The sequence below is a fragment of the Rhinatrema bivittatum genome, chromosome 5 (genome assembly GCF_901001135.1).
Source record: "Rhinatrema bivittatum chromosome 5, aRhiBiv1.1, whole genome shotgun sequence".
Taxonomy (NCBI): domain Eukaryota; kingdom Metazoa; phylum Chordata; class Amphibia; order Gymnophiona; family Rhinatrematidae; genus Rhinatrema; species Rhinatrema bivittatum.
Window position 1 is genome coordinate 30,295,562 of NC_042619.1, and position 12,927 is coordinate 30,308,488.

At 47.9% G+C, this 12,927-nt stretch overlaps 1 protein-coding gene across 4 annotated transcripts in view; it reads right to left on the bottom strand.

Annotated features, from left to right (window-relative positions):
* Positions 1-12,927, bottom strand: part of ALG8 (ALG8 alpha-1,3-glucosyltransferase) — a 72,199-nt gene that overhangs the window by 21,871 nt on the left and 37,401 nt on the right. Inside the window, exon 8 of one of the 4 annotated variants that reach the window (XM_029602200.1) lies at positions 5,170-5,290. The exons of the other annotated variants lie outside the window; for them this stretch is intronic. Within the exon in view, the coding sequence (XP_029458060.1) occupies positions 5,170-5,290 (121 nt within the window). The remainder of the gene's footprint in view (positions 1-5,169; positions 5,291-12,927) is intronic. 4 annotated transcript variants of the gene reach the window in all.

Consider the following 12,927-nt stretch of genomic DNA (forward strand, 5'->3'; position numbering starts at 1 on the left):
TAAGAAGCAGCAATGCCGGCCTTCAGCCATCTGGCAATGGTAGTCTTCGAGGCCTGAGACCCCTTCTTAGGACCGGCCCAGAGTACAAAGAGATGGTCAGAGGTTCGGAACTCATTTGTAGCCTCCAGATAGAGGCGCAGAGTGCGCTTGACATTCAAGAGACGGAGAGACTTCGGCTCTGAAGAAGAGAAGGACGGCAACTCCACCGTCTGGTTCACATGGAATGCAGAAACCACCTTCGGAAGGAAGGAGGGAACGGTGCGAAGCGAGACTCCAGAGTCGGAGAAACGGAGATAGGGCTCTCTACACGACAGAGCCTGCAGCTCCGAGATGCGCCGAGCGGAACAGATGGTCACAAGAAATACAGTCTTGAGAGTGAGATCCTTTATCGTTGCGCTGCGCAGCGGCTCGAACGGTGGTCCCGACAGGGAGCAAAGCACAAGGTTAAGACTCCAGGAGGGACAAGGGTCCCACAACGGAGGACGCATATGCTTGACACCCTTGAGAAAACGAGCAATGTCAGGATACTGTAGAAGAGAGCCCCCATCGCTCCACAGCGAACCAAGGGCGGCCACCTGAACCCGTAGTGAATTATAGGCGAGCCCTTTTTCCACCCCCGCCTGTAGAAACTGAAGGATCTGAGGTACAGAAGCCTTAGCGGGTCTCGTGGCCTGGCTGGTACACCACAGCTCGAACACAGGTCGCCGACGTCGATGTCTTTCGTGCCCGCAATAGAGTGGATACTACCGCCTCCAGGTAGCCCCGACGCCGGAGGCGGCGCCTCTCAAAAGCCAGGCCGCAAGACAGAAGAGTTTTGTCTGCTCGAAAAATACCGGGCCCTGATGTAGGAGCTGGGGGAGGTGCCCCAGCCTGATTGGCCTGTCGATCACCAGCTGTAGCAGGTCCGCAAACCAGGGTCGCCTGGGCCATTCTGGGGTGATGAAAACCACGGTCCCCTGATGGCTTTCTATTCTGCGGAGCATCCTGCCCACCAGGGGCCATGGTGGAAAAGAAAGATATGGCGGCCACGGGAGGACCAGGGCATCCACTCCCTCCGCGCTCTCTCCGGCGACTGAAGAAGCGTGGAGCCTTGGCGTTGAGAGCGGACGCCATCAGATCCAAGTGAACGATCCAAGTGACCGATGAACGAGAAGTTGCATTGCTTTGTCGGAGAGAGACCACTCTCCGGGTCCAGCAGTTGACAACTGAGGAAGTCCGCCTGGACGTTGTCCACACCGGCGACGTGCGAGGCCGCTAGCCGGACGAGATGACGCTCCGCCCATTGCATCAGCAGCGCCGCCTCGAGCGCGACCTGCGGGCTGCGCGTGCCTCCTTGTCGGTTGATGTAGACCACGGTGGTAGCGTTGTCCGATAGGATTCTGACTTCTCGGTTCCGAAGAAGCGGGAGGAAATGTCGCAGAGCTAGCCGGACCGCTCTGGTTTCCAGACGGTTGATTGACCACTTCGCCTCCACCGTGGACCACGTCCCCTGCGTGGCGCTTCGATCGCAGACTGCACCCCAGCCTGCTAGACTGGCATAGGTGGTCACCACCACCCAATTTGGCAGATCGAGGGACATGCCACGGGCCAGGTTCGGCGGATCCAACCACCAGCCCAGACTGTCCCTGGCATTCTGTGGGAGCGGGAGAATCATCTGATAGTCCTGCAATACTGGTTTCCAACGGGAGAAGAGCGCCCACTGTAAGGTCCTGAGGTGCGCGAAAGCCCAAGGTACAAGGTCGATGGTGGACCCCATCACTCCCAGGAGTTGCAGGTAGTTCCAGGAGGTGGGCTCTGGTAACGCAGAGAACCGTCGTGTGTGATCCCGCAAGGATTGAGCTTTGTCCTGGCGCAGAAAAACTTTGCCCAGTAGGGTGTCGAAAGTTGCCCCCAAAAAAAAACCCCAAGCGTTGCGAGGGCATGAGGGAGCTCTTGGAGAAGTTCACTACCCATCCCAGGGAATGTAGAAACCGTACTACTCGAGTCACCACTGAGCGTCCATGATCGAATGACTTCGCCCGGAGGAGCCAATCGTCCAGATAAGGATGAACCAGGATGCCCTCCTTCCGGAGAGCTGCCGCCACAACTACCATGATCTTGGTGAAGGTGTGCAGCGCCGGCGCCAATCCAAACGCGAGAGCCGTGAACTGAAAATGCTGGTCCAGAATTTTGAAACGAAGGAAACTGTGGTGGTCCGGGCGGATGGGAATGTGCAGGTAGGCCTCCGTTAAGTCCAGGGAGGCGAGGAACTCCCCCCGATGCACCGCCGCAATCACTGACCGGAGCGTTTCCATGCGGAACCGAACGACTCGAAGGGATTTGTTGACTTCCTTGAGGACTAGGATAGGCCGGAAGGAACCGTCCTTCTTTGGTACGACGAAATAGATGGAATAGTGGCCCGAGCCCACCTCTCCGAAGGGCACGGGCGCAGTAGCGCCTATCTCCCGGAGTCTGTCCAGAGTCAGCTGCACCGCTCCTCTCTTGAGGTCCGAGCCACAGGGGGAAAAGATGAACCTTCCCTGCGGGGGGCGGACAAATTCCAATGCGTAGCCGTGTTTTATGGTATCCAGGACCCACTGGTCCGAGGTGATCCGTGCCCACTCCGCTTAGAAATACGTTAGTCGGTCCCCAATCCTGGGGACAGGGGAGTGGGCGAGACTGGCATCATTGTGAAGACTTGGTATAGGGGTTCCCGGTTCCGGGAGTAGTGCGTGCGGGCCGATGCCCGCGGAAGGCGCGCAACCAGGGCTGAGACCTGGGGGCGGATGGCCGGGAGCCCGTCTGTCTGTAGCCCCTGTAGCGCCGTTGCGCTCTGGCTCTGGTCCGAGAAGAAGAAAACGCTCTGGATGGTCGAAACCTATCCTCCGGCAGCCGATGAACAGCGTTCTCCCCCAGGGACTTGATGATCTGGTCCAAATCCTCCCCGAAGAGGAACTTGCCCCTGAAGGGAAGAGAGCCCAGACTGGACTTAGAGGACGTATCAGACGCCCAATTGCGTAGCCACAGTAGTCGTCGTGCTGCCACTACCGAAACCATGGATCTTGTGAGGACCCGAAAAAGGTCGTACGAGGCGTCCGCCCCATACGCCACTGCGGCTTCTAGCCGATCTGCCTGGGCAGCCTCATCGGACGGCAGGTTCTGAGACGTGAGGAGTTGTTGCACCCAAAGGAGACTAGCCCGCTGGGCAAGCGAACTGCACCTCACCGCCCGCATACCCAGAGCGGAGACCTCGAAAACCCGCTTAAGGAAAACTTCCAACTTACGATCCTGTGTGTCCCGCAACGCCGCACCTCCCGTCACTGGGATAGTCGTCCTCTTCGTGACCGCCGACACTGCGGAGTCCACCTTTGGGACCTTGATGAGGTCCAGAAAATCTTCGGGGAGCGGGTACAGCTTTTCCATAGCCCGGCTGCTCTTCAGGGAGGCCTCCGGGGTGTCCCATTCCCTGGTGAGAAGTTGTAAAAACGAGTCATGAATGGGAAAAGCCCAAGCCCTCGGCCGGAGTGCCGCCAGGACAGGATCTCCCTTCCTTGAAGAAGTGATGACAGCGGGAGCTACTGGGGCAGGCGGGTCTGGTGGCGGATCCAAATCTAATTCCTGGATGATCTGCGGGATGAGGTCGTCCAGCTCTTCCCTCTGGAAGAGGCATAGGGTACGCAGATCATCCCCCTCCTGTGTGCCGTCCCCTTGTCCCCCGTCCGGGAGGTCAAGTCCATGTCCCGCTGGGTCTGGCACCGCCCCCACTGCCGCGGGCGTGGATCGGACCCGGGTAGGAAGGCGGGAGGCCCCCACTCCCGGAGGTCGGGGGGGGCCGGCGTCGAGGGCGACATCCGAGGGATCTTAGGAGGGGGGGGGGGGGGGTCCCACAGGTGCTTCCAGCCCCTGCAGATAAGCGGTATGCATGAGCAGGATAAACTCCGGAGAGAACCCCGGCCTGCTCGGGTGCGCTTCGGGGGCGGCGTGGTTCCTGCTCCCTGGCTCTGGGTGCTTGGTTCCTGCACCAAAATCGGGGGAACACCCCCGCTGGTAGAGTCCTCCAGGGATCCGTTCTCCCTCGTGGCCTCCAGGGATCCGTTCCCCCTCGTGGCCTGCGCCTCAGGGCGCTCAGAATGTAAAATGGCCGCCGTTCCCGCCAAAAATGGCGGAGTGGCCGGCCCGCACCGCCCGGGCAAAAAAGAGAAATCAGTCAGGGACTGTGAGGTACCTTCCCCCCCGGGAAGGCATCGTGCACAGATGCCCTCCCGGGAAATCCGGGACCCCGGGTCTCCGCAGGCCGCACAGCGGGACGGCCGCGGCATCGGAATCGCTGCAGGAGAAAAGAAAAAGCCACGGGGGGGGCCACGCGCACAAAGGCGCCGCTGCGGGGGGGCCCGGTCGGCCCGCACTGCCCGCTGTCTGAAAATAGAGGAGGGTGCCGCGGGGGGGCCTTCCTGGCCACACGACCCGCCCCAGACATCTTTCCCTAAATGGCTCAGCAGCCCATGAGGAGCTGTAAAATGGCCGCGGGTGAGGGAGTAAAGAGCGAAGAGGCCGGCTCCACCGGCTTTCGCGGGCACCGGGGGCTGAGCTGTAAAGGAAAAAACTACAAAGGAAAAACAAACTTACCCCTGGCTGCAACGAGAAATAAACAGCAAGGCCGCAGAGAAGAGACAAGGAAGAGAAGCCACTCCCCAGAAGTTGAAAGAACTCTGCCTTTTTTTTTTTTTTAAACTTAATACAAACTTGATACAAACTTGATCCACAGAAAAAGACAACAAGCCATAATCAAGCAAGAAAGTGAAGGAAAAGGAGGGGAAGCCTGATTCCCCTACTCGCATCTGCTGGAGTCAGAAGATACTGAACTCCTGCAGAGGGGGTAGTAGTATATATGGATACGCCCCCTCAAAGCTTGTGCTGACTCCATCTGCTGGATTGGGGACATAACCCACTGTCTGGACTGATCCAGGTACGTACAGGGAACGTGAGTTTCCCAGCATCCCTTAGAACACATCTAAGCTACACCAATTTACCAACAGCAAGACGGACACCAACATTTGGATTTCGCTTTAAGTTCGTATATGTAGCTCAAACACACGGTCAGTCTAAAGTAGTTAGATGGCGGATCACACACAAACCCCCTTCTTTCTACACAAAATGTGGCATGGCAGATCTAGGTTAAGGGTACAATACCAATGATTGATAGACTTTTGTCCGCAGCATTGTATAAAGCCCAGAAATTAGGAGCCCAATAGGCGTGGCAAAGGCCTCTCTTGAAAGGAAAAAGTCGAGACAATACTTGAGGCATCTGGCCCTGCAAGGAAATATAAAACAGAAAGGTGCAAAGTTATCTGTAGGCCTCGCCAGCCTTAATCTTGGACACCAGGGTTTGCATCGGTTATGCTGCAAGGTGGAGTTCCTTGCCACCCCTCACAACTAACTCATAGCTAACAGGATGTCTGATACTATATATATATATATATATATATATATATATATATATATATATATAAAATGCTATAATAGTTACCGTATTTATTAGCATTATACAATCTACTAGATAAGGGAGCCCTGACCGACGTGCCGCAAATGCGCAGTAGAGAGCAGCTCTACCGCGCATGCGCGGGCGAGCACGTTGGCCAGCGTGCCCGAAAAACAGAATGGCGCTGGGTCGCTAGGAGCAGGAGCAGCGGTGGCAGCGGCGACGACAAGCAGGAGCGGGAGCAGCAGTAGCGGCGCGCGCGAGGGAGGGAGGGAGGGACAGCCCCCGTTATCGGTTGTGGATGAGCTGAAAGGGGAGGGGAATGAGAGAGGGGGGGAATGAGGGGAGGGAGGAGAGAGTGAGGGGAGGAGAGAGTGAGGGGAGGGGGGAGAGTGGGAGGAGAGAGTGGGGAGAGAGGGAGGAGAGAGTGAGGGGAGGGGGGAAGGAAATGGACCGAAAAATTTTTTTTAAATGTAGCCCGTTGTTACGGGCTTAACGGCTAGTTATATATAAAAGCTGAAAAATCTGGGAACCATAAAAATGGGCAAAATGTTTGAAGACATAGCCCACTGAATTTTTTTTTTCATGTTGCAAGACAGACTTGGGCCAGCTTGGCAGACGTTCAGGTCAGTCCTGCAGAAATTTACTTCTGTGCGTAATTTCTTTTTCACCCCTTCAAATCTTGCAGAATTGAGGCCAATAAAGATTAGAAAAGAGCACCCCTCTGCTATTAGCTCTTCCCACAGCCTTTAAATCAGCACTCTGCTTTTACGTGAAAAGCACGTACTCTTAACACAGACTGTTACCACCAAAATGTACAGCACCCGCCTGTCATGGCGCACAGTTTAAACAAGGTAGTTTTGATTTTTAAATGAGCGTAAAGACATTAAACAGGTAATTTTCAAAGATACTTATGAACATATGCCCTGGTTTTATGCACATACTAACATTACAGGGGGTGGCGGCAGAGTTGGGGCAGGAGCAGGATTTATGTGCATGCTTGATTTCAAAACTATGCATATAAAGTCACCAGCACAAAGTTACACCTGCTCAGGTAGGAGTCATTTTGTGCATTATGAGCACACCCGAGAATATTCAAAGCAGATTTCTGCGCATAAACCTTCTTTGAAGGTTCTAGCTAAAGTCTGTGGCTAAGAAGTAACCAGCTCTAACTGATCTTTTTACATTGTTAAGCTGCTTCTCCCCTTCCTCGCCTGTCTGCTTTTAGTGGCTGGTTGAAATGCTGCAATTCCTTGAGGGCTCCTCCGCTACAGAGTCCATTTTCTGTGAAAACAGTAGTAATGTCTCAACTAATTACTACAAATATGCCCGACTAGTAGTAGTAGCAGCAGTAGCATGTTTTTTTTTGCAGGAGGCAGGCCTTGTCAGATGAATCTGATCAGTTTCTTTGACTGGGTGACCAGAGAGTTGGAACAGGGGAGAGCGCTATATGTAGTGCACTTGGATTACAGCAAGGCTTTTCACGGTTCCATATTGGCAACTTATAAACAAACTGAGCACCCCAGATATAAGCCCTAAAGTGACTGACTGGGTTACAAACTGGTTGAGTGAGAAGCGACAAAGGGTAGTGGTAAACAGAGGAAAGGGGTATTTTACCAGTGGTGTGGCCTGGTACTGTTCAATATTTTTATTAACGATAATGTAGAAGGGCTGTCAAGAAAGGTTTGCCTTTTTGTGGATGATACAAAAATCTGCAACAGGGTATGCAACACAAAGAGGGCTAGTGAAGCTTGAAGTATTGTCTAGTCTCTGTCAGCTAAGATTTAAATGCAGGGACGTGCATTTAGGTTACAAAAATCCATGGGAGCAGTACAGTATAGAAGGTGATGTTCTTCAGTGTACAGAACAAGAGTGGGATCTGGGGGTGATCATATTTGATCTCAAGGTGGCCAAACAGTTAGATAAAGCAACGGCAAAAGCCAGAAGGATGTTTGGGTGCACAGGGAGACAGAGCCAGTAGGAAAAAAAGGATGCAATATCACCTTTATAAAAGTATCTGGTGAGACCTCATTTGGAGTACTGTGCACAATTCTGGAGACTGCACAGACAAAGGATAAAAACTGAAGTCTGTCCAGAGGGCAGCTACTAAAATGGTCAACATTCTTCATCAACAAGCATATAGGGACAGATGTTTAAACATCTACACATGTATACCCTTGGAGGAAGAGAGAGATATGAAAGAGACATTTAAATATCTCCAATGCTCAAGAGGTGAGCCTCTGTCAATGGAACAGAGGCTATGGGGTGAAACAGGGCAGACCTGGGAATAATCTAAAGAAATATTTATTTGCAGAAGACATCACATGGAACAAATTTCCTGTGCAGGTGATGAAAACAAAAGGACAGTGTCAGAATTCAAGAAATCATGGGGCAAGAACAGAGAATTTCTGAGGGAGAGGAAGGGACCATAAAGCTGAGGAGGAGATGTGCATGGCCAGACTGGATAGGCCATATGTTTTTATCTGTCATCATATTCTATAATAGTAATTTTGGCTGTTCCGTGAACAGATATAGTAATAACCTGCACTCAAAAATGCTGGTCTGACCCTTCTGAATAGAATCAGCTGGGGGCTCTGAGACAGAGGAAGGGGAAGGCAGCAGGTAAACACGTTTTTTTTTTGTTTTTGTTTTTTTTAATGTAAAGTATGTAGCCCTACAAACTTTCAAAGTCCATATTAACCTTAGTTGTTCCATTCTCCTGGCTCAGTCTGAGAGGCAGCAAGACCTTTCTATTTTTATACTATTTTTTTATTACAGGGATTTCACCACTTTTACACTCAACCCTCCCCTCTAAGCATTGATGGCTCCTTTCAGCACCCGGTTTGCGCGTACCCCGCTCCAGCCAGTAGGTGTCGCTGTTGCACAATGGCTGAGACTCCCTCCCTTTGCGGGGCTGTGATCTCTGCTGCTGCAGCAGCACTGCCCGTCCAAGAAGCAGGAGCAGAGTTCAGGAATTGAACCCAGGTCTCCTGCAGGGCAGTGTGTACTGTTGCCCACTGGGACATGGGTCTTTTACGTATCTACCCCCTCATTGATAATCCAAAAACAAAAAGTGATAACACTAAATACTCTCTCAAATAAACCAACTAACAAAAGAATATTTATTAATACTTAATCATACAAAATGTATCAAAATTAACCAAATATGTCAAGAGATCAAATTCATAGAATCAGCCAAAAAAATTAGATAGTACTAAAATGTTGAAAGAATACTTTCAACCTTAATAACCTAAAAAAAAGTATGTAAAATGTATATTCCTGTAGTTATAAACCTACGAAAGTAGTTACATTAGATTCCTCCACAAAAGATTTATTGGGGGAGTAATTGGATTTTTTTTAATTTTTTTTTTTTTTAAAGTCTGGCAGCTTCAGAGATGTCCGAATGGAAGCAGGGGAGATTGGATCTTTTGGTCCCGCAGCCCTGTATAGTTATGTGATTATTTTCGCACATGACAAAATACAGTTATAAATCTGATGAAATTCATGTTTTGAATAAAGGTCGTACTTTTGGTCCTACAGCATTTTGCAGTATTATCCTTTTCAAACTCTGGTCTTTTTACAAAAATTGAAAGTATTCTTTCAAAATCAGTTTAATGAGAGGGAGAATATTTCTATAGTGAGAAGGCTGTCGACATGGATGCCCCGAGGGTCATCAGTCCTTTATTGACATTTTAATGTATGGTGTAGTGTAAAAAGATCGTAGTTCTTCGATTAGAATATGAAAAAAAAAAAATCATTCCTTATCCGTCTGGGGTTGAGGGACCAGCTTTGGGTTCTCCTTCTTCTGACTCCGAGATCATGATAAAACCGGCAGACAAGAGGGGCAGGTTTTGTCCTTTTGGACAGCATGGGCTTATGAACATGGAGGTATTTCGTCAACTTTGGATACCAACTATATGAGCTTGCCAGTTGATCCTACACTAGAATTTGTTGAACTAACTTCTGGCATTGTGTTCGAGGGCTTGTGACTAAGGTTAGTTACTGAAAAGAAAGCTGATTTTTTGGTTGAAAAGACCCCATAGGTTCTGTTTTGTTTTTTTTATATCATGCCAAAGATACCTAAATCCTTCATATCAGTCCCCAAGCAGGCCTATTGGCTTAGGGCTACAGCCTCTTTCCATTGATACATTTTTACAACCTTTTGTTCCTTAGTTACGTTCAATATGTTCATGATTCTTCGCATTTCATCCAGTAGTTGTACAATTCCGATATCGAAGGAACTGGTGTGTAATTACCTTCAGTATCGAATCATTGTATTCTAATATTTCACAATTTGCTACCACTGAAATTATCTGGACAACACTGGACCAAAGTTTAGATCAATGTTGTTTCTATAAGAACATAAGAAATTGCCATGCTGGGTCAGACCAAGGGTCCATCAAGCCCAGCATCCTGTTTCCAACAGAGGCCAAAACCAGGCCACAAGAACCTGGCAATTACCCAAACACTAAGAAGATCCCATGCTACTGATGCAATTAATAGCAGTGGCTATTCCCTAAGTAAAATTGATTAATAGCCATTAATGGACTTCTCCTCCAAGAACTTATCCAAACCTTTTTTGAACCCAGCTACACTAACTGCACTAACCACCTCCTCTGGCAACAAATTCCAGAGCTTTATTGTGCGTTGAGTGAAAAAGAATTTTCTCCGATTAGTCTTAAATGTGCTACTTGCTAACTTCATGGAATGCCCCCTAGTCCTTCTATTATTCGAAAGTGTAGATAACCGAGTCACATCTACTCGTTCAAGACCTCTCATGATCTTAAAGACCTCTATCATATCCTCCCTCAGCCGTCTCTTCTCCAAGCTGAACAGCCCTAACCTCTTCAGCCTTTCTTCATAGGGGAGCTGTTCCATCCCCTTTATCATTTTATTTATTTATTTATTTATTTATTTAAAGTCTTTTTTATACCGAAGTATAGCAAAAAATGCCTTCACTCCGGTTTACAGAATAACAACTTGATACATACAACGAGTTTGATACATATAACTAACAATATGAAAGAGAATCCAAATAAAACAAGCAATGTTTTGGTTGCCCTTCTCTGTACCTTCTCCATCGCAACTATATCTTTTTTGAGATGCGGCAACCAGAATTGTACACAGTATTCAAGGTGCGGTCTCACCATGGAGCGATACAGAGGCATTATGACATTTTCCGTTCTATTAACCATTCCCTTCCTAATAATTCCCAACATTCTGTTTGCTTTTTTGACTGCTGCAGCACACTGAGCCGACGATTTTAAAGTATTATCCACTATGATGCCTAGATCTTTTTCCTGGGTGGTAGCTCCTAATATGGAACCTAACATCGTGTAACTACAGCAAGGGTTATTTTTCCCTATATGCAACACCTTGCACTTGTCCACATTAAATTTCATCTGCCATTTGGATGCCCAATCTTCAAGTCTTGCAAGGTCCTCCTGTAATGTATCACAGTCTGCTTGTGATTTAACTACTCTGAATAATTTTGTATCATCCGCAAACTTGATAACCTCACTCGTCGTATTCCTTTCCAGATCATTTATATATATATTGAAAAGCACCGGTCCAAGTACAGATCCCTGAGGCACTCCACTGTTTACCCTTTTCCACTGAGAAAATTGACCATTTAATCCTACTCTCTGTTTCCTGTCTTTTAACCAGTTTGTAATCCAAGAAAGGACATCGCCTCCTATCCCATGACTTTTTAGTTTTTGTAGAAGCCTCTCGAAGGACTTTGTCAAACGCCTTCTGAAAATCCAAACACACTACATCTACCGGTTCATCTTTATCCACATGTTTATTAACCCCTTCAAAAAAATGAAGCAGATGTTAGGCAAGACTTCCTTTGGGTAAATCCATGTTGACTGTGTCCCATTAAATGTCTTTCTATATGCTCTACGATTTTGATCTTGAGAATAGTTTCCACTATTTTTCCCAGCACTGAAGTCAGGCTCACTGGTCTATAGTTACCCGGATCGCCCCTGGAGCCTTTTTTAAATATTGGGGTTACATTGGCCACCCTCCATTCTTCAGGTACAATGGATGATTTTAATGATAGGTTACACATTTTAACTAATAGATCAGAAATTTCATTTTTGAGTTCCTTCAGAACCCTAGGATGCATACCATCTGGTCCAGGTGATTTGCTACTCTTTAGTTTGTCAATCTGGCCTACTACATCTTCCAGGTTCACAGTGATTTCGTTCAGTTCGTCTGACTCATCACCCCTGAAAATCATCTCTGGAACTGGTATCTCCCCAACATCCTCATTAATAAACATGGAGGCAAAGAATTCATTTAGTCTTTCTACAATGGCCTTATCTTCCCTAAGAGCCCCTTTAACCCCTCTGTCATCTAATGGTCCAACCGACTCCCCTCACAGGTTTCTTGCTTTGGATATATTTAAAAATGTTTTTATTATGAGTTTTTGCCTCTATGGCCAACTTCATTTCAAATTCTCTCTTCGCCTGTCTTATCAATGTTTTACACTTACCTTGACAATGCTTATGTTTTGTCCTATTTTCTTCAGATGGATCCTTCCAATTTTTGAAGGATGTTTTTTTGGCTAAAATAGCCTCTTTCACCTCACCTTTTAACCATGATGGTAATCGTTTTGCCCTCCTTCCACCTTTCTTAATGCGCAGAATACATATGGACTGCACCTCTAGGATTGTATTTTTAAACAATGTCCAAGCCTGTTGGACACTTAACCTTTGCAGCTGCACCTTTCAGTTTTTTTCTAACTATTTTCCTCATTTTATCAAAGTTTCCCTTTTTAAAATTTAGTGTTAGAGCTGCAGATTTACTTATTGTCCCCCTTCCAGTTATTAGTTTAAATGTGATCATGTTATGATCACTGTTGCCAAGTGGCCCCACCACCGTTACTTCTTTCACCAAATCTTGCGTTCCACTAAGAATTAAATCTAAAATAGCTCCCTCTCTTGTTGTTTCCTGAACCAATTGCTCCATGAAGCAATCATTTATTACATCCAGGAACTTTATGTCTCTAGCAAGTCCTGATGTTACATTTACCCAGTCAATATTGGGGTAATTGAAATCTCCCATTATTATTGCACTGCCAAATTGGTTTGCTTCCCTGATTTCTCTAGCATTTCATCATCTGTCTGACCATTTTGTCCAGGTGGACGGTAGTACACTCCTATCACTATACTCTTACCCAACACACATGGGATTTCTACCCATATAGATTCTACTGAGCATTTAGTCTCTTGTATGATCTTTATCTTGTTGGACTCTATACCCTCCCGGACATAAAGTGCCACACCCCCACCAAGTTGATCCTCCCTATCATTGCGATATAATTTGTACGCTGATATAGCACTGTCCCATTGGTTATCCTCCTTCCACCAAGTCTCTGTGATGCCAATTATGTCAATCTCATCATTTGCTGCTATACACTCTAACTCTCCCATCTTATTAGGTTGATCTGGCAACTATAGCTT